This window comes from Anastrepha ludens, chromosome 2 (assembly GCF_028408465.1).
Source record: "Anastrepha ludens isolate Willacy chromosome 2, idAnaLude1.1, whole genome shotgun sequence".
Classification (NCBI taxonomy): domain Eukaryota; kingdom Metazoa; phylum Arthropoda; class Insecta; order Diptera; family Tephritidae; genus Anastrepha; species Anastrepha ludens.
The window spans coordinates 73113720-73135781 of record NC_071498.1 but is presented as its reverse complement, the minus strand read 5'-3'; the positions used below and the strand labels follow the sequence as shown (position 1 = coordinate 73135781).

General features: G+C 33.7%; 2 protein-coding genes across 5 annotated transcripts in view; one reads left to right on the top strand and one right to left on the bottom strand.

Annotated features, from left to right (window-relative positions):
* LOC128871832 (PH and SEC7 domain-containing protein) overlaps nucleotides 1–8035 on the top strand; it is a 113435-nt gene extending 105400 nt beyond the window's left edge. For 3 of the 4 annotated variants that reach the window (XM_054113929.1, XM_054113927.1, XM_054113930.1), the window contains 2 exons: nucleotides 3347–3550; nucleotides 5581–8035. In XM_054113929.1, the coding sequence (XP_053969904.1) occupies nucleotides 3347–3368 (22 nt within the window). In that variant the 3' untranslated portion in view covers nucleotides 3369–3550; nucleotides 5581–8035. The remainder of the gene's footprint in view (nucleotides 1–3346; nucleotides 3551–5580) is intronic. The other variant, XM_054113928.1, reaches the window with a different exon arrangement.
* An 8308-nt stretch (nucleotides 8036–16343) lies between these two features.
* LOC128871831 (ribosome-releasing factor 2, mitochondrial) lies at nucleotides 16344–21937 on the bottom strand. The gene is made up of 10 exons (XM_054113926.1): nucleotides 21852–21937; nucleotides 21277–21758; nucleotides 20925–21217; nucleotides 20498–20864; nucleotides 20204–20426; nucleotides 19836–20145; nucleotides 19546–19756; nucleotides 19275–19488; nucleotides 16995–17144; nucleotides 16344–16668 (listed from the first exon to the last, which is right to left on the bottom strand). Exons 2-10 carry the CDS (start codon nucleotides 21555–21557, stop codon nucleotides 16504–16506), a joined length of 2214 nt encoding a protein of 737 aa, XP_053969901.1. The 5' UTR covers nucleotides 21558–21758; nucleotides 21852–21937; the 3' UTR covers nucleotides 16344–16503.
* Nucleotides 21938–22062: the final 125 nt, after the last annotated feature.

Sequence of the window (22062 nt, the reverse complement as noted above, 5' to 3'; positions counted from 1 at the left end):
AGTATATAGAATGTTCCGATTTTACTTGTTTCTAGCGTTAGCGGTTCACACTCACAAACATATAAGCATACAAGCATATTTATCAGTAAAAACTGCTAAAGTTCAACAGTAAAAATTAGTTAAAACAAACACATACGATAACGATATAAAGCAATATCAGAAAAAATATTTACAAAAAATATAATTTATAAGCCGTATGCACATTCAAATTAAATTTGAGTGGTACAAAAACAAAATCGTAATAAATATTAGAAATAAGAATCCCAAAACAAATTAAAAATGCGTTGACTTTAAACGTTAACTATACGAGATAATGGGCCTTTAGAATGCAGCAAGTAGAAAAAAAATCACTAAAAAATGAAAATTCTCCATTTATTTTTCGGCGAAAAAAGTGGGCGTGCTACAAAAGAAGGATTTAAATGAATCAAACAAATTTTAATTAAGTAGAACATAGGATATCATAATGGCAAGAGGACACTCATAATTGAACTGGACTCATATTCATTTAATTGTTTTTAGTACCTGTTATTAATTTTATTTCGGATGAGAATACATTTGTTTTTGTTTTGCTGATTTTTGTATTTCACTGAATTAGCTATTCAAATTGATATTCGAAAAAAGTACATAAAAAGCGAAAATAATCTGCTAAGTACTTTTTTGTGTTTTGATGACGAGACTGATCGGTTTTTTTGTTTCGAATAATAAACTGAACGATTTTGTAAATAATCTTAAATTTTGTATTCATGAAAATATAAACATATAATTTATTTTTGCCATATGTCATCCGCGGACCGTTTTATTGATAAAGTCTCGTTCATATTTGAGCAGAAGGTATGTATATAAGCCGCCGTAGCCGAATGGGCTTATTTGTGATTACCATGCGGTATGACCTCGGTGCGAAACCTACATGGGCACGAAACACCAGTTGATAAAAATGTTGTTTTTCTTATAGCGGCTGCCCCCCGGCAAGCAGTGGCAAACTTCCCGAGTGTATTTCTGATGTGAGAAAACTATTGTTTTAAAAACTAAACTGATCAGTTTCGTAAGAACCTCAAATTTGGTATTTGAGAAATTTTCATAAAATTAAACAATACTTTTGATGACTAATATCCATACGTATGCTCAAAGATGAATGCATATGTTGTATTAGTACTGCAACGTAGGGCTGATGCATACAAGCATAACGCCTAGAGTGGCTAACAACCATTTATTAATGAGTAAGTTGAGTGTTGCTGTTCGGTAAATGTGGGAAAAGTTTTGCTCTTGGAGCATGATGCTATTACTGCCGTTGACTGCTATGAACATAGTTATAAGAAGCAAATAAAGCATAAACTGTCTGAGTATTGAACTTACGGATGATTGTCAAATCAAATAAACAAAAAGCATAAACAAAATAACAATTAATATTAGTGACCATTAGAAATTGGCCGAAGTGGCGTAGTCGCCTAATTTAAAGACGGGGCTTTTGAATATAGTTAAAAAAAACTATTGTATGTATAAGGCAATTCCTTAGAAAACGAACAAGGTGCATCAATTAATGTCTGAAACCATTGTGTGATTTGTGTTTGAATTAAATAAAATTTTATTGTTGGTCATTTCATGCAAACTCTTACAACACTAAATTATTATTTTATTTTGATTTTATTTTTTCGCTAACATTTTTTACACTCAATTGCGCTTACTCTCTTCACCATTTTATTTGTATATACTATATGTTTTTAACGCTAGTAAGTGCGCACAGTTAGCAATGCAATTAACTGTTTTAAAAAGTGGTTCAATTCTTATACTTTCTTTTGTTATTTATATGTTTGTTGTTGCAACTACGCTGCCTTTGTAAATACGAGCAAGCAATTTATCCGTTTCATAATGACTAAATAATACTAGTAACAGTACAATTTATGCATATAATATACAAATATATGTGCATATGCATGTATATACATACATATGTATATGTACTTGTAATTTACTATGTACATACATAATTCTTCGTTTGTTGGTAATAAATATCTTTTAAATTAAAGCAAAATTCAAATGCAATTTAAAAAGAAAATTCACAATTGGTTATCACCTGCAAATCGTTTTCTTTTTTCTTTCTCTTCCTCTGGTTTTTTTTCTAACGTACATTGCATTGCAGATGGTTATGTGGCTGCGCCTGGTGGTCGATGCTGTTTTGCTAAGCAGAATTGGCGAAACAAAACAAATAACAAAAAAAAGCCTTAAGCATCTTAACTACAAACATTATGTAACACACGAATTCCTTCTTCTAAAATGCTAATACAACCATAAGACTTCCCCTCACAACCAAAAACTCTACTACCGCACATCCAACATCATTACCGGCAGTGTTCGTTTAACTGCCAATTACTCACCAGCCAACTTCTCAGCCAGCACGTTCAATCCCTAAAAATCTAAAAAACTTAAAGAATTAATGGTAACCGGTATTTTTTATTTATATTCTTTCATATGCATACTGCAGCGTTGAAGCGCCTATTATGCGCTGCAAATAGTGCAGGTAAAAACAAATTTACATATATCAAAAAGGTAAAGGTAAAAGTAAATATGTTGCTTCTATAATTTGTTTTTGGATTCCTTTATATTCTCGTATGGTACTCGAGGCTTTCTCTGTTTTAATGTTTTGTATATTTTTTTATAATACATACAATGCAATATACATTATGTAGTTAGGCTGGAAAGCACCCTTGAATAGAAAGCATAGAAGTTTGTAAGTACAATCTAAATAGTAGAAATTATTTAGTACCGAAGAGATTTTCATTTTCATCGAAACTGGAATATGAAATTCATCTCAGATATTAAGCAACATCTATCAGGGTGCCTCAATTGAACTGCAACTTTTCCGAAATAAAAAAAAAAATGTGATTTAAAAAAAGATTGATGTAGAATTTTATCAAGTTGGTTTTCAACGCATTTTATTATTGGAAAACATCCATAGACTGTATACATAAGAAAACATGAATTATATAAATACTTATGTACTCCTTTTTTTAACTGTTGTAGATAAAGTTTTTTTTTTTTATTGGTGCCATCACATTTTATAATTTATAATTTTTTTCGGCACGCCTTACTGTCTTTCAATACCTTCATTTTAATAATTTCATAATTTTTTTCTTTTGTAGTTATTTTCCTCTCTTTCTCTCAAAATAAATAAATTATGTTCTACTATGTTTAAAATATTTTGCTAGAGTATAAGATATACTTTATTGATGTATGTATTTGTTTTCCACCACATTTTTATTATTTACAGTTACAAACATACATGCATACCTTTAATTTTTTCAAAACAATTTTCTTTTTCGTTCTTTTTTTTCGATTTCTACAATTACAGAAAGAAAGAGAAAAAGAAATGAAGGGTACACAATCGCTAGCGACTCAAAGAGCCTTGAACAGGAATGAGTATACTAAAGCACACACATATACAAACAAACAAAGAACAAACGAGTGTGAAGAATCTTTTCGCATTTAACATTCAGTATAATAAAATTGCGTAAAAAATATAAGAAACAAATGAATAAAGAAAAAAATCGAATTGGTAAGTGAAAGAAACAATTTTTGAGTAGTTACAGAGAAAAGGTTTAATGCATAATACCAGTAGAGTTTAAAAAATGCATATTTAGTATGTAGACATGTTTTATGCATTAGTTCGAACTTCTAGGGGTAGAGGTTAAGCTACCGGAGCGGTGGTTTTTGGGGCCTTGCTCAAAATTCAATTTTCTGTTGCCATCTCGATTCCGCCATTTTGAATTTATAAAAATTGCCATCAGATATGTAACCAGCGGCGCCAAAATTCCTCAAGTAATAACTTGTATAAGCTTGGAACTATTTAATACCTGCGAATATACGAGCTAACGGTGTTAGCTGTTAACTCTATAGGTCTCTATAGTCATTTCAAGTATATATCCAGACTAATGAAAGTTGGGAAAATTTGTGAAGCAAATGGCATTCTTACCTAGGAGATCAAAGCTTATATTAGCCACTAAAACAATCCCTCCCATTTTTGTCGCATCCTTCGTTGTTCTGCCAGTTGTATAGCGTTGCTTATCTCAACTATCAGGTCAGTCCATAAATTCATGCGTTTTTTAAAGGTGGTTTTCTATTCTTTAAAGATGGTCAATTTTTGTTAAGTGCCTCATTCAGGCTTGATAGCTGATGGGAATAATAATCAGCAGTTATCGTCTGGTTTGGTTCCAGAAGTTCATAACAAACAATACCGGCCATATCCCACCAAATATACAGGAGAATCTTCTTGGGGTGAAGGCCATCTCTAGGGTCGATTCTGGTGTTTCATCTCTATCTAACCATTGGCGTTTGCGAACAGGATTATTGTAAAGCACCTATTTTTCATCACCAGTAACGATACGAAACACTTACTTGTGAGCATCTCTATATAATTTTAGCCATTGCAAAACAATAAATATATTGTATAAAATATTAAATTCCATAATATAGGTATGCATATATAGTGGCAGTCAAAATGATATAAGCGCAATCTATTGCTAAGTTTTGACTACTTTTTTATTTAGTTTTCTTCAAATTTTTTTTTCTTTGTAAAAATATAGTAATAATAAAGAAAAGTTGGCGGGTGTCGGGTCTATGGAACCATTCAGAAAAGCAGATTCGTGATTAAGGGGGGAGCCTGGTTTATGAGATCTAAAAATTGCATCTCTTTGCGATTTTTTTTTTTTAAGGAAAAAATTAATTTAGCACTGCAAAGTTTTTTCTATCTTTTAATGAACATTTAAAAAGTATAAAGAATGTTTGTACTTGTTAAAATAAGTTGAAAAAAATGTTAAACATAGAAATTAGTAGAGCGCTGCAACGCTGGAGTTTCCAACTGGCGTACAAGATACAGCTCGTAATTATTGTCTAAAGCAAAAAATTCAAATGGATTTCTAATTATCATGATTTTTTATTCTAGATGAACTAAGAAAACTGAGAGAAATTCCAAATTTCAACTTTTTGGAGGTTTTAAAGAAAAAAATGCCTTTCTATAAAAAAAAATCACTTCAACTTGGTATAAAAATCTTATCTATCTTATCTATTTTGTTAGTTCAAATAGAAGAGAATTTAATACTGAAGGGAACAAGCTATGATTCATTTCAAAAGGTTCATTAGTTTTTTTTCATTCATGTACGCCAATTCAAAGAAATCATAAAAATGAAAAGTCGAGAAAAGAAGATAAAGTTTGTACTACTCGTATAGCTGTCCGGTCACAGCGTAACTACCTAACGCTCGCCTACCTTTGGCTTTGTATCTACGGAAATATTGAGAATTAGGCTCTGTAACTTTGTTTGAATATTCTGAAATATATTAGGAATCGCTTAAAACGAAAAAAAAATGATTTTTTTTTACCTTATAAACCAGGCTCCCCCCTTAAATAATTATAATATTATTTCTAGAAGCACGATCATTATCGATTTGCTACTTTATATGATTTGTTTTTCTCGGAGTGTACATTAATTTTGAAGCTCGTGATAATTTCTTAATATAGCATTTTTTACTGAATTATGCATTCAGCTTATATTCAGATTCCTTTCCTTTATTTACCTGTTTTTTGCTTAGTTCTAACTTTTTTTCAGCCACTTTTTATTTCAACTCTCCACTCATGCGACCATGCACCAGAACATACATACTCGTACACCTAAATAGCTCTACTGCAAATGAAGAAATAAGTTCCACACGCCCTTGGCGCTTCGTATATCAGCACTTCATCATAAACCGCAAGGACAAAAATATCTGCCTGTAGCCAGGCAACATCGATCAACAAAGTTATTCCTTCACCCACATATACAATACAAACATACATATAAAAACGCTCACACTTCGATGCCCTGAAAAATATGTGTATACATGATTGTGTATGTGTCTTACAGTGTCTGCCAAGAGTTGTGAACCACCATACATTTGAAACAAACGCCGTCGCCGTCGTTCATGCATACACACATAACGAATACTATTATTTTTAATTTATATTTACTATATGTATTTACTTACCTATATATAATATATTATGTGTATGTATATTGATAATTATATTTTAATTTTAATTACAAGTAATTACTATATTAGGAATGTAATTATACAACAAAAACATACACATACGTTTAAAAGATATGCATATAAATGGGAAAGCAGTAAAAAGAAATTACGATCTTCATCGTATTTATATTATATAATATTATACATATGCAGATTTACGCTATTTTAAAATTATTTATACAACATACTTATATAAACAATACATATAAAGAACTTTCGAAAAGGCGAATTAAATCAAAGAAAAGAAAAACAAATTGATAAAGGAAAAAAATCTTTAAAAGAGAATCATTTTGAATGATAGAAAGCGTATTAAAAAGTAAGCGATTGAGCGAAAATCACTTCGACAAATTTACATTTATATTCTCATATATATATTTTTAGTTTTTTGAAATATAACGCGAAAGTGACGCCTAAAAAAAGTTGGTGAGAGTAAAACGAAAGTAAATTGAAGAAAAGAGGTGAATGAAGATATTTTTATAACCTCAGCTACTTACCCAAAATAAGATAAGCCCCACTTATTAAAATTTGTATTTGTTAAAAGAAAAGGTTATGGAGAACCTCTAAAATTCTATGTGAATTATTTGATTGAAATTACTTTCAGGCGCTATGAAAGTGTCGTTTCGCTATGCGCCAGTTTTTCAGTGCGCTCCAGCCTAACTAAGTTTGAAATCCAATCTTATAGAGATAACTTTTGTTTCAAAATTCACAACACTTAAACTCGTGCTGAAAAGCGGCTTGCAAAACTCAAATTTTATAACTCATAAAAATTCACAAACCCAAAATAAAAAAAGTCGATGAAGCGAGTGAAAATTAATGATCGCAGCTAAAACGCAAATTATTCTTTTCAATTTGCTCAAGTTAATATTTTTGTATTATCCGAAACGTAAAACACTTATGACATTATTTCGAGGCGATTTCTTTCGTTTTTCACTATTTTGAAAAGGTTATTTTGCTTTACAAACACAAAAATAAAAAAGAGAAAACGCAATGCATAAACTGCACGCCACTGGAAATATGAAAAGGTAGACATAACATAGGTATCTACGTGCATACACTGCGATTACACTACTGCATTAATTCCTAAACTAAACTAATTCCACAATTTGAATTCCTTCATTTGTTTGTAAGCAAATTCTACTTTTATATATATTTGTTTAATGTACATTGAGCTACTTTTGTTTTTCCTCCAACGGATTTCGTTTACGTTACCGTTTCTTTTTGTTCTCGTTTCCGTAGTTTTATAATATACATGTATATATACATACATATTCATTATATTATGGATCACATTGTTTTCTATTTGTATGTTCAATTTGTCGCTTTATTGTCGTATTATTTATTATCCTTGATTTGAAATCTTTTACTTTATACCTACATATTAATGCATATATTATATATAAACAAAATATACGTTCAATCATATGTCCACGTCTGTAGTTAGGATATTAAATTTGAAGTAAAATAAACGTAAGAAGCTAAACGAAATAAACGAAAATTAAAAAAAGTAAAACAAGAAAATGCCTCGATCTTTTTACGCCTCCTAAAATCCTATGGGATTTTGAGTAAATTTTTTTTGTGATGTTACCTTAGAAAATATACTTAAATTTAATGAAAAATACGTGAGTACACATACTAATGGTAGCTGTGTAGTCTCTGTGTTTCTTTTATTTTAGTTTCCAACTAATCTAAGTAATACAGATGAATGCGCTGGTGTGTCATCAACTTGGATTGGTGAAACACTATTTTTTTCTTAATCTCCCTAAACCTCTTATCAAACGATCTCCAGTATCCAAAATACCTTTTATTGCTTCGCAACTATTCCCGAATGCGGACACGAAGTCGCTCTCAGTAACAAGTCGCTCTCAAAATTAATATATGGCATTGTATTGATATCAGAAGCGTCCTTTCGTTCAAATTATATTACAAAAGATCATTTCCGGGGTGTGATAATAACATACACTTAACACACATAACACTTCTCGAACCTGTTAAACAGTGATAGCTGTGCATGTCACAGAGAATGTGAAGATCCCGATACCCCCATCGTTGACGACGGAATTGTCGTTCCGCTACCCGACCATGACGAGGTAAGAATAGCTATAACTCGGCTAAAGAACAACAAAGCCGCGGGCGCCGACGGACTGCCGGCTGAGCTTTTCAAACATAGCGGCGAGGAGCTGGTGAGGTGCATGCACCAGCTCCTATGCAAAATATGGTCGGATGAAAGCATGCCTGCCGACTGGAATTTAAGTGTGCTCTGCCCAACCCATAAGAAGGGTGATCCTGCAATCTGTGAAAAAATATCGCGGGATTACTCTTCTAAATATCGCCTATAAGGTTCTAGCGCGCGTATTGTGTGAAAGGCTGAAGCCCACCGTCAACCAACTGATTGGACCTTATCAGTGTTGCTTGAAACCTGGAAAGTCTACCATTGACCAAATATTCACAATACGCCAAATCTTGGAAAAGACCCATGAAAGGAGAATCGACACACACCATCTTTTCGTCGACTTCAAAGCTGCATTCGACAGTACGGAAAGGAGTTACCTGTATGCCGCGATGTCTGAATTTGGTATCCCCGCAAAACTAATACGGCTATGTAAGATGACGTTGCTCAACACCAGCAGCGCCGTCAGAATTGGGAACGACCTCTCCGAGCCGTTTGATACCAAACGAGGTTTCAGACAGGGTGACTCGCTGTCGTGTGACTTCTTTAACCTGATGTTGGATAGGATCGTACGAGCCGCAGAACTTAATCGCTCAGGCACAATATTTTATAAGAGCGTACAATTGGCATATACCGATGATATTGACATCATCGGCCTTAACAACCGCGCTGTTAGTTCTACCTTCTTCAAACTGGATAAAGAGGCAAAGTGAATGGGTCTTGTGGTGAAAGAGGACAAAACGAAGTACATTTTGTCTTCAAACAAACAGTAGGCGCACTCGCGTATCGGCACCCATGTTACTGTTATGATTTCGTTATGATTTGTAAAAGACTTCGTATATTTAGGAACCAGCATTAACACCTATAATAATGTCAGGCTGAGAATCCAACGTAGAATCTCTCTTGCCAACCAGCTACTTGCTACTTTTGTCCATCCTGCCACTCGGTTCAGTTTCTCATCGGCTTTCCCACCCTATGCTGCGGTGGATTTACGAACGCGCTGTGCAGTAAAATGGAATTGTTACTAAGTTTGGTCATGGACGATGTATGTGAGGAAAAAACCGATAGTCTTTTATTAAATTAAAAAAAAAAACCGTGTAAAGCTTAAAAGAAGTACATATCTTGTCAAAAGTTTAATATCAAAACGGAAAATCCCCAAAAATAAGTCTTTTTTTGAAACAATAAAATCGTTTCCCGAGGATATATTTTATTCTCATTCTATCTATTTTTAAATCTTTATTAACTTTTTTTACTTCATCTACGACCTTAGCCCAGAGCACGCTCTTTTTTCTCCTTCCCGACGTGAACTCGTTCTCCATGCTCAGTCGGACTCTGAGCAGTAATTTTATCTCCGATGTCACTAAAACCAAGAAAAGTATAATAAAATAAAGTTTAAATATCGTTTTTTTTTCATCAATTTTTGTATTAAAAGCTAAAATAAATAATTAAATACCCACTTTTCATCAGACATTGTAGTAGCGTATTTATTGGCAGTGTGAACATTTTTGCTGCAAATAATGCACGACTTTTGATACAAAAATTACGTTTAAGAACGCGTTGCATTTGCAGTACTGCCATATTTGCATTTTTGAACGCACTGCTCACTCTGAAATGGTATGTTGCGCATTATAATGCATTGTTGAACATACCCCTTATTTGTTTCAATACTTTGCTTTTGTTGAATATGTTTTGTTTTTGGAAATAATTAAGAGAAACCAAAATTTATTTAGAAAAAGATAGACTTGGAAAACTACCTTTCACGTTCCCAGGACAGCAAAGCGTCCACTTGTATTTTATTTTATTTATTTTTTTTTCAAATATCAGGTCAGTCCATAAGTTCGTGCGTTTTTTAAAGGTCGCTTTTATATCCCTTTTTATTGCTTCTTTTGAGGAGTAGTTCTTCTTACTCACATGGGATTTAAGTCCACGGAAAAGGGGATAATCGCAAGGTACAATATCCGGAGAGTATAGTGGATGCGGCATTAGCTCCCATCCGAGCTCGTTCAGCTTGCCTAATGTTTGGTGGTGAAACAAAACTTTGCTTCTATTCACTAAAGACGGTCGATTTTTGTTAAGTGCCTCATTCAGGTTTGATAGCTGATGGGAATAATAATCAGCAGTTATCGTCTGGTTTGGTTCCAGAAGTTCATAATAAACAATACCGGCCATATCCCACCAAATAGACAGGAGAATCTTTTTGGGTTGAAGGCCATATCTAGGGGTCGGTTCTGGTGTTTCATCTTTATCTAACCATTGGCGTTTGCGAACAGGATTATTGTAAAGGACCCATTTTTCATCACCCGTAACGATACGGTTCAAAAAACTTTCATTTTCAAGCCGTTGCAGCAGCTGAGAACACACATTCACTCTCTGCTGAAGGTTGGCGACGGAAAGTCTATGCGGAACCCATTTTCCCAGCTTTGAAATCTTTCCCAACTGAACCAGGTGCCTGTGAACTGTTCCATACGATGATTTTAAACTCTGAGCTATCATATCGACTGTCAAATTTAGCTCAGCTTCCACGAGTTCGACCAAAGCGTCGAAATTAAGACTTCAGGACGACCAGCGCGCGGGGCATCCTCCACGTCGCAGTTACCACTTCGGAATTTTGAAAACCACTTTGCGCAGTCCTTACACTGATATGCTCTCCGTGAACAGTGTTTATTTCTGCAGCAGCAGTTATTGCATTTTTACCACTCTTATAAAAAAAATACAAAATATGCCTCTTATACGCGTTCGAAGATTCCATTTTATTTTTTAACAATTCGTGCTTCTATCTGCGATTAAAATCACTTGTTGACTGCACAATATATCGAAGAAAATATAAATAGTTCCGTTATATTCTGTGAATAATTTTTTGTATGCAAAAATCGTACAAAAGTAAAACTATGGGTAAAATACGCACGAACTTATTGACTGACCTGATATAAATGTGTTATTTTTGAATATAAAAAATACGACGGGGTTAATTTGGAAGAGAAACGTAATCAACCCCTGAAAAAGATATTTTTATATTTGTCAAAATAAGTCTACAAGGCGCAATCAGTAGGTAGAAATAACAGCCCAGCCGACCTCTCTCATATTTATTATGTATAGGTATACATAAGTATATGGCGCTTACAACCTTTTTGAGTGTTTGGCCGAGCTCATACTCCTCTTTGTGGTGTGCGTCTTAATGTTGTTCCATATTTTTTATGAGGAGCTTTTTTCATGGTAGAAATACACTCGGAGGTTTGCCATTGCCTGAATTCCAAATGGTAGTCACGCACCAACCTATTCGGCTACGGCGGCCGCCGAACTTTCTCATACCTGACTATTATATTAACAAGTGAAAACAACAATATTATTCCCTTGTGAGGCATGCACCATGAAATGAAAATCAGCTTCATTGTAGTATTTAATCTTCAAGAAAATTGCATACTGACTAAAATGAGACACATTCGTTTATAAAACCGTTTTTGTAATTTTCTTGTTCATATTAAGCGTCTAAAGCTATGCATGTTATCATAGTGTACGCAAAGCATTTGCTTCTGAGTCAAACCACGTCAAGTGGGTCCCGAATTTTCCATCAAATTCCCGATTTTAAAATCAAATGCATTTTTGGATTTGAATTTGTCACATAATAATTGCTGTGAATAGTTTTTTTTTTTATTTCGCTTTTTGTTTATGTTATTAACAATTGAATTTTTTTGCATGATATTCTTGTAAAATCAATATCTCAGAAACTACAATTGATAATTTGATGAAATTTATTTCGGTTACCGAAAAATGTTTACTCTACCGATTTAACGTTCAAAGACGTATTTGTTGTCGCGCATTTAAAAAAAAATCTGAAATGAAAAAAACCAATTTTTTTTTATTATATATCATTATTTTTAGTTGTTAAGCCTATTACTTGCAAAAAAAAAAATTGTTTGTAAAATTTTTGAAGTTTTTTAAAAAATCGACATTTTTTTGTTGTCATTTTGTTATTAAAAAAGGGGTTATAAATAATAAATTTTTTCCCACCATAGCTTTAAAAACTAGTAAATATTGTTAAAAATATACTATCAAAGTTTGAGCTTGATATGTTAATTTTTCACGGAGCTGTGATGTGGGCAATTTTGAAAACGTGGTTTCGAGAAAAACACGCTTAAACAAGCGCATTATCAAGCGCATATGACCGTAAAACGCTCGAGCGCTCAGTTTATACCTGCTTTGCGAAAACTTTTATAACTTGAAAACTATTCAAGATTTCTTTTTAAGATTTTCATGGAACATTCTGGAGTTGTTTCTGAGTATGTTTCAACAAAAAGTAAAAAATCGATTTTTTTTAAGTTTTACAGTAGAGGCCCCCCTTAAAAGCGATCTTACGTTTGCAAAGTTCTTTCTTGATTCCATATATTTTTAGAGCCACATTTTGATGCATTTTGCAAACACATACATTGTGCGTGCCGTTTTGGTCTGCAAGAATACATTGATGTGGTCTGAGGTATCGAAATTTTGACAAACCAATCTGAATGTCAGGATACTCTATTTTAAAGTGTTCATATAAATCCACCAAATTGTGAGTAACAATCTCTTCTGCGGTTTTAATTTCTTTTCATTTTCATAAACAGTTACACAATCTTTCATCCCAGGTAACAGCCTGCTGCAATAGTCTGATAAATAGAAAGCTTTAACTTTTTCAATAGTTGAGTGCGGAATACGTTTTCCGCGCTTCTTATCAGGCACAGATCCAAACCCCCTTTTCTTTTTCAATTGTTTGGCTTTTGATGCCATCCTTTTCGAAATACTAAATGTTTCACGCATTTGTTTCGATGTTACCTCATCTGGTACCGTTGTTAAAATTGAATTTTATCATTTGTATTTTTTTTCTCACGTAAGCAGACTATATATTCTCCACAAATACTGAGTTCAATTTTTTTTCCTTGTTGAATATTTACTTTCGCTGTATTTTTTTTTTCGTTGATGATTTCTGCTATTGTCTCTTGTACATTCATATCACTTAATTTTGAAAAACGTCGTTTTTTTATTGGCGGTTCACCAAGTTCCTGTAAAATATTGTTCACCTTTTCTAATGACGTACGCAATTACGACCTTTTTCCCCCCAACGGATTGCAACACTCATCAGGTCGAACCATTTTCATAACAATTCATAATATTTTTTTTTTTATATTATTATTTTTATTATTTTATATAGGAATCTGACACTAGAAGTTGCGGCGACTGCACGACTCGCAAAGTCATGTTCATGCAAGTTCGTTTTCGTGCGTAGTGCCTCGACTGACAAAAAATTCGATATCTTCAGAACGGATTGGATGAACAAAGTTTTTTTTACAGATTATTAAAGGTGAGCATTGTGAGCTTAATCTGACTGTAATATTGTCCATTTGGAGCGTGAAGAACGCAAAAATAATTGCGATTTTTCATAAAAATTATCGTTAAAAATTATTGTTTCAACAAATACATAGTCTTTGAACGTTAAATCGGTAGAGTAAACATTTTTCGGTAACCGAAATAAATTTCATCAAATTATCAATTGTAGTTTCTGAGATATTGATTTTACAAGAATATCATGCAAAAAAATTCAATTGTTAATAACATAAACAAAAAGCGAAATAAAAAAAAAAAACTATTCACAGCAATTATTATGTGACAAATTCTCTATCCAAAAATGCATTTGATTTTAAAATCGGGAATTTGATGGAAAATTCGGGGCCCACTTGACGTGGTTTGACTCTTCTATATTTTATTTATTTATTTTTTATTTTTAAAAGCTTACATGATAATAAAATTATAAGTAAACTAAGCAAATGCAACGCTAGAGGCAGAGACTTTCGGCTGGCTGGTGATATATATTGAATCAGATACGACGGAGTAGGTCGGTGTCCTTCAGAAATTTGTAAATATTTTTGATGTTTTCTTCAGTGGCTTCTTTTAGAAGTAGAAGGGGATCTGTGTTGCTGAAGTGGTGATGCCTTTGAGAAGCAAGTTCTGGGCAGGATACCAGTAGATGATGTACACTGACTGTTGCTTGGCAGAAGGGGCAGGTGTTGGATGTATTACCCTGTAATAGGCGTACGCTAGTAATTATGGTATGCCCAATACGGAGTCGTGTGTATGGGGTAATGTGGTTGGTGGGTACCGATGATGGATAGGCAGGTTTTGAACGTTTGGGGTTAATGTTGGAATAATGGTGTTTATAATGCGACCATTCACGAAGTAACTTAGTTTGCCTCTGTTCATGAATAAGTCGGTGTATGTCGCTAGGTAGGATGACTTCTGATGTGACTGTTGCACAGTGGTCCTACCAGAAGGCGCTGGCGGACAAAATTCAAAAACTCATTTAATTAAGCTGAAAATATATATTTCGGGGTTTTAGGGATCAGTGATGACGAATCTGACCTTAGTTTTAGCAAATTTTAAATTCATTGAATACTATAAATACATTTTTACTTCCGTAATTAGCTGGTGAGTTCATTTTTACATTTTTTACGACCCCAGAGAGTACCACGTGGAGGTTTACGGTAAGGTTATTCTCTCCGAATTTTTTTTTTGTTTTTAGATTTTTTTTATTTTTAATTTTTTTTTTATTTTTTTTTTTTTAATTTTAAAGTTTTTTCTTTATTTTTAATTTTTAATTTTTTTTTTATTTTTAATTTTAAAATTTTTTTTTTGCTTTAGTTGTCTCTTAATGCTGATGGGGTCTGTGATGTCGTTTTCTGTCTTTTACACAAAATTGCATAAGCCATATGTAACGTTTTGCCTGTGGGTAAATGCACAAAAGCTACATTATTTTTAATTTGCGCAACTTTGCGCAACAGGTTTCAGTTCGAGATCATAGCTGAAATATGTGGCTACATCACTCATGTTGATTTCAAGTGGACCGGTGTGGACCACTCGAAAAAATGATCTTTAAAAAAAAAAATTTCAAAAAATTTTGAAATTTCAAAAAAAAAAAATTGGATTTTGTACCACAACTTAAGAGAGTTATTACTGTTTCCGTTAATATATTCAATTACCTTTGTTTTTTTTTCAATATTTGGTTAACAATCAAATGGTAATATTTATTTGCAGACATGAAAATGAAACTCTTGTATGAAGTACGATTTGCATACAATTTCATGTTTAAAGTTAAAAAACTACAATGAAAATATTTTTAAATTAAGTAATATTTTCAGGAAATCTGCCTTGAATATTTTAGAAAATATCTGCATTATCAAATTTTTATTTCAAAAATGTAGCAAAATTGAATTTTGTCCGGCCGCCGGACCACTGTGTGTTGGTGTAATGAACATGTCTTTGGCAATTGTATCTGCCAGTGTGTTACCCTGGATATATATTTTAATGTAAACATTGGTGCAAAAACCAAAATTGGGCTTGGTCTGTGTTTAAAATAAAGCGAACGCATATTATTTCAAAGCGAATTACATTTGTTCACATTGGCAGATTGGTATGCAAGCAGTTTGCGGAAATTGAGAGGGAGAAAGAGAGAGAGCATGAAAAGAGATTGCAAATATGTAAACATCTGTCCGCCTCCGTTTTCCGACATTTAGATGGATAGAATAGATATTTAATTAATTTACACAGCCATAATTTTACAATTTCGTACTCCATAAAACATGTAGCTTTCGTAAAATAGTTGCAAAAGGAGATTTAACTTGATATTTAGTTATTTTCTGCAGATTCTTTTATATATTATGTATTAAGCGAACAATTTCCCCAACTATAGCTATGTACATACTGTTTCATAGTACATATATTTCATTTTACATATATTATTGTTTGTGTTTGTCATTCAACTGTTCTTTTAATTAATTTTCTTCTCTAAAAATTATAATGCCAAGAAAATACACACCTTTTAAACAAATACATACATACATATAATATAATCGCTAAGCGTACATTCATAAATTATATGATTCTCAAAGAACATGTGAGGTTAGAATGTAAACACAAAATAATAATTATACTTATACTGAAAATTACATATAGTTATAAATATGTATCTAGGTACACACATGCTTTAAGTAATAAGCAAATTAACAAATAAAAAAGTAATTGAATGCAGAAAAATTACATAAAAAAGACAGTTAAAACGAGATAAATGAAAACTTTGAAATAAATACTTCCAAAAATTAATAAATTAATGGTGTTTTATTTATTTACATAACCAAATGTAGGTATACTTTCGGCGTTATCTTAATCCACAAATTTTTACGTAAATAGCGACAAAAATGGGATATAAATATGTAACTGTAGGCAGTATGTGAATCTTTTCAGCGAGATCACACATCTTATTCAAATCCTTGTGCTCTTTTAATCGCGCGCAGTTCATCGTTTGCATTCATTCTTGCGAAACCACATGGTTGCATTGTCATGCTTGCCGTGCCAGAGGTTATGGTACGCAGAGCACTTGAATAGCCGGATAACTCTGCCAATGGCGCACTCACAGATATTATCTACAAAATTAAAAGATTTCAGAATAAAAAGAATAAAAGAACTTATGGCAATGCAGCGGCGAGGTTTTTGGTTGTTGTTGTGACGGCATGAAGCATTTCTCATAAATTATAGGGTAATACTGCTGAAGTGACAATTCTTGACCGATTATAAATCCCTATCATTCCGTTGCGAAAACTGCCGAGAATATGTGAAATATTACTCCAACGGCAATCCTCGAAAATGCATACGGAAAATTGTATGCTGTCACAATAACAGCAATCACCACTTTTAATATTTTGAAAAATACCAATATTTTTACACATATAACATTTTCTCCCTCACTCACATTATTTTGTTCACTTTTCGGACGAACATCGTTAATCGTGGCTCGCCGACGTGACAAATCAGCTATAATTGTAGATATCCGTTCGGATGGCGCAACAATTTCCAAAGCCATGACAGGCTCCAACAAGCGCGTACCAGCTGAGGTTAGTATCTGCAAGCAAAGAGAAGTGAATTAAAAATCTAAAAAACATTAATAGAGGCAACATACAGGTATCCCTCGTATAACGCGATAGTTACGTTCCAGAAGAATTGCGCATTATGTAATTCCGCGTTATCTAAAACATAGTTTTCATATAATTTTGGGGGTTATGTTCCAATAGGTTTTTTTTTTTTTAAATAAAATATATACAAAATAACAGATGCACATATGTTTCAACTCAATACTAAAGTTCAGACTTTCTTACACAATTAAAAATACAAAACAAAAAATTTAAAAATAAACTAAAACAAATTAAAGGTTTATTAAAAACTTTATTGTTATTCTTCAAACTTCATATGGTAATTAATCTGTTTCATTGTCTTCAAAGATCTTTGCACGTGGGCGTTTTGGGGGAGCCATAGCTTCATCAGAAGATATTTCTTCAACATAGTTTTCGCTATTGGATAAGAAACTAGTTGTGGGACCTTGCGGTTCTTCTACTGGTTTTATAATTGCAAAATCTGTTATCAGTTTTTGGTGGGTGGTTTTTTAAAGCTCCTTTTCAATTTCGTAATAAGGTGCTAGATTAATATCTATTCTATCTATCTAAGGCAAAAAAGGGTAATTCCCGGTTTACATTAAAAATACATTACATATTATAAATATGTGGTACGCAAATTAGTGTTACCAGATTTTATAATTATGTATTTTCCCCTTCGCGTTATATAAGCCTAAATTTCGCGTTGTACTGAAACCTAATTTTTCCAAATCGCGTTATATCGAAACCGCGTTGTATAAGACCGCGTTATACAAGGGATACCTGTATATGAAAAATATATTTTCAAGCAAACTAAAACCTAGGTGTGGCCTACTGGTACTGGTACATAGTCGTATATATATTAAAACTGCGGTAATTATTTTTGTAACTGTTATATTTTGAATAAATGTTCAGCAGTTGTACATAAAAAGTAATATGATAATCGGTGAAACAACTTCCTTTGTGTAACAGTACTTCAGAAAATTTGCATACATATCGTGTTTCGCTCCTTACCCCATATGGCTTTATTGCCTCCAGGGTATGTTTTTTCATGTCATCAGACAAACCACCAGATGTAATTTTTACCTTTTGCACAGTATATGTCTAGATTTATTAGGTATCTTGACTGTCCGTAAGAGCAACCCGTATTTTAAAATCTTAGCCGGATTATATGTTCTAAATGAAAGCCTTCCTCTTCCAATTTTGGCATTTCTATCAAGGTATCTTTCGCACACTTCTCGCAAACCAAGAGTTTTCGTTTTCCGACGACAACGGTTTTTTTTAACGGAAACTCTCGTTTCCCGATGCGAATGTGTTCATATGACTCCTTAAGGGGGTATACGCAGTTATGAAGCAAATAAAAGACGGGTTGTCAAGGATTTATCCTGAAGAAACTTCAGAATATTTTAATTTGAAAATTTTTGGCGGTTATAAAAGCATCCTTCAAGAACGTAACAAAATTTTTTATTTATGAAAATGTTGATTATAGAGCGCGCTGCAGGCGATTTCTGGAACCTCCTTTAAAAAAAGACGATTTACGGTGTACATCGTAACTCAGGATTGGATTATCTGAAATCAAAAAACCAAACAAATTTTGTTAATATATTAGATTATCTAGTAATTAATCGTTCGGCTAATCAAAATAGTGAATTTTCACAAAATGGCAGCTTTTAAAAGAAATGATTTCGATTTTTACGTTAAAATTTGGCCGTAAATTGATTATAAAATGGAAAATAAGTATCAGATTTACAAAAGGAACGATTAATTACTAGAAAATGTATCTTTAAAGATTGAGTTAAAACGGTTGACCGATCAAACAAGTCGTTTTCGAGATATCGTGTACACCGACTTGAAAAATGCCGTTTTGAAAAAAACACGTTTAAAGTTTCAATACCTACCTTAAAACGTGCCGAGGCATCTCTACATATTTAGGTATAACTCCGAAAGTATTGCTTAGATCTACTTCAAATTTCGTGCGTATACTTTTGAATATATGTACATTACAAAAATGCAATAAAAAAAATCGATTTTTTTGAAAGTCATAACTGAGTATAACCCCTTAAAACAACTCAACAAAGAGACTTTTCACTTCCGCGTGGACATACCTTTTGTACACATTGTGCTGTTGCGGCCATTATAAATGAATCGGCCGTACCGCGTCCTATTGTAATATTATGTAACCGTATTTGCGTATCCACCACTTGACCACCAACACGTGGCCCACGTTCCAAACCAGATAATGCACCTTTACGTATCACTTGTAGCGTACGTGGGCGTAAAGCACTTAAATTAGCTGCATTTTCCCCGGATTTATCTAAACTGGAAAGGGAAAAAGAATTCAGTTAACTTGCCCTATTATAAAAAAGTTGCACCCACCTAAACCTTTCCTTTTCTTCGTGTAAGAGTTCCAAAGTAATCGTGACACTTTGTTTGTTTCCAGCTATTTCTTTTTCTATTTGAAAAGTATCCATCGCTGGTGTCTCAATCGTTTCTTTGTAGGCAATTTGTAGTGGACCCAAGTCCACATCGATTTTGAATTCGGTGAGTATGCGCGATTTAACAATGTCCATGTGCAGTTCACCCATGCCTACAATTAAGTAAGTAAATTAAAAATTAAAAAATAACTAGTGGGGAAGCTTAATCAATGCAATGCGGAATTTTCTTACCCCCCAACACTGTTTGTCCAGTAACAGTGTCATAATTTACGCGCAAACTGGGATCTTCACGCTGCAGTTGCTTTAGCGCTGCCTCCATAGCGTTTTGTGTTGCCAAGCTAGGTGGTTCGATTGAACAAAAGTACACCGCATCAGGTATTTGTGGCTCAGTGGAGAATATTTCCCTCACTAAAGCAGCGTCGGTGTCGTTCTCTTCAGGCGCCTCATAGCTTTCCGGTAATTTCAGAGTTTTTTGTAGACGTTTTTGCGCATTTTTTAGCGAAGAGGTGCTGACAGTCAACAAATCACCAGTAACTGTATGCTACAGAAAGCGCAAATCACTTTAAGTTCCTTAACTAAAATAACATATCGATTCTTACCTTCAAGCCTGCACAAATTGCTACATCACCCGCTGGCACACCACTTATTTCCCTATACTCGTCCGCCAATGGTTCATAAACTTTGCTAACCACCTCTGCATTGTTGCGCGTAGTAATCAGACGTGCGCCTCTCTTCAGTTCGCCACGAAAAACACGCACCAAAGTTAGCGAGCCACGTTGCTTGTCGTGCACGATTTTAAAAACTTTGCCCACAAAATCTTCGCTAATTCCAATTTAAAAGCAAGAATAAATACGCATAATGCGGATTAAGCATATTATGAAATTTTATTTTACCCAAAACAATCGTAAAGCTGATTACGTTCGGGTGGCGCCGGTAAATAATCAATAACCCCATCCATGAGATGTTGCACCCCTACGTTTTTGTATGCCGAGCCCAAAAGTACGGGCACCACTTTGCGTTGTTCTACAGCGCGTCGCAAAGCTTGTTTTATCAAATCATTTCTAATTTGATCAAAGCCTTCGTTGTTAATGACTACCTGTGCTAGGTCATCATCGATGCCGGAGAGCTCATCTATCAAGGCGTAACGTTTTTCTTGCAGCTCCGCAACATGTTCATCAAATAGAGGCTGCGCTGTGTACTCGCGACCTAAACTTACATTATTCCAAGTGAACATTTGCTGTGTTATTACATCCAAAATAACTGAAATATATTTAAATAAATTATTTGAAACTCATCGACTAAAATTTTAGCTTCTCTTACTCAAATTTCCATTTTCGTCCTTTAATGGGGACTGCAAACAAATTGGTTTTGCATCCAATTTTTGTGACAGATCTCGAATACAGGTCATGAAATCTGCGTCAGGTCGATCCATTTTATTGACAAATACTATTTTCGGCAAGCGATGTTTTTCGGCCTGTGCCCATACAGTGATGGTTTGTGCCTCCACACCTGCTGTACCATCCAGCACCACAACAACGCCATCTACAGCATGCAACGATTGTTCCACCTCCATAGTGAAATCTATGTGACCCGGTGTATCCAGAAGATTTATTCTATGGATTTAATATAAAAATGAATAATTTTTCATAAGCATATGGTGTGCTCAATCAACTTATGTCCATGCCAATTGAAAGCGACGGCCGAACTGCATATCGTTATGCCGCGTTCTCGCTCCTGCGTCAAATAATCTGTCACAGTGTTACCACGGTGCACCTCTCCCAGAGCTCGCGTTTTCCCAGCATAGAAGAGCATGCGTTCCGTGGTGGTTGTTTTACCTGCATCGATATGTGCTAAAATACCAATATTTCGCAACTTTGCACTGCTATAAAAACGTTGCCATCGTGCGTGCACATTGACGCATTTCAACAATGGGAAGCCGCGTGCTATTGACATTTATTACTATCATATATATTTTAATATAAATAGGTATTTTATGTTTTAATCCCTCCGCTTCAAGCCTTGATGTTTTTTTTTTTTGATGCTCGATGTTTTTCTCTTTTAGATCCAAAGCGTATTGAGTACTGGAGGTGGCGTCTTCCCAAAACAGTTACTTTATATTTCGCAATTTTGACAAGTCTGTTGTCGAGCCCCTTACTAATATAAAACAAACAACAGGAGGAGAAATTATATGTTATGAAAATTCAGTGAATGGATTGGTAAAAGTACGTTCATATATGCATTAATTACCAATAAATCCACAAAATTTATCAGCCTGTTCACATATGGCAGATTACCTTCAAAATTGACAAGGTCAATATTGTTTCTTCAAAGAAATTATTTTGGTGGAATGTTTCGGTGCTTCTGCTTTGTTTAACTATTACTAACGATATGAAGAAAATACAAGGAAAAGGAATAGATAATTTAATTGCGCAATTGGCTGCTAATAATAAACAGTTGG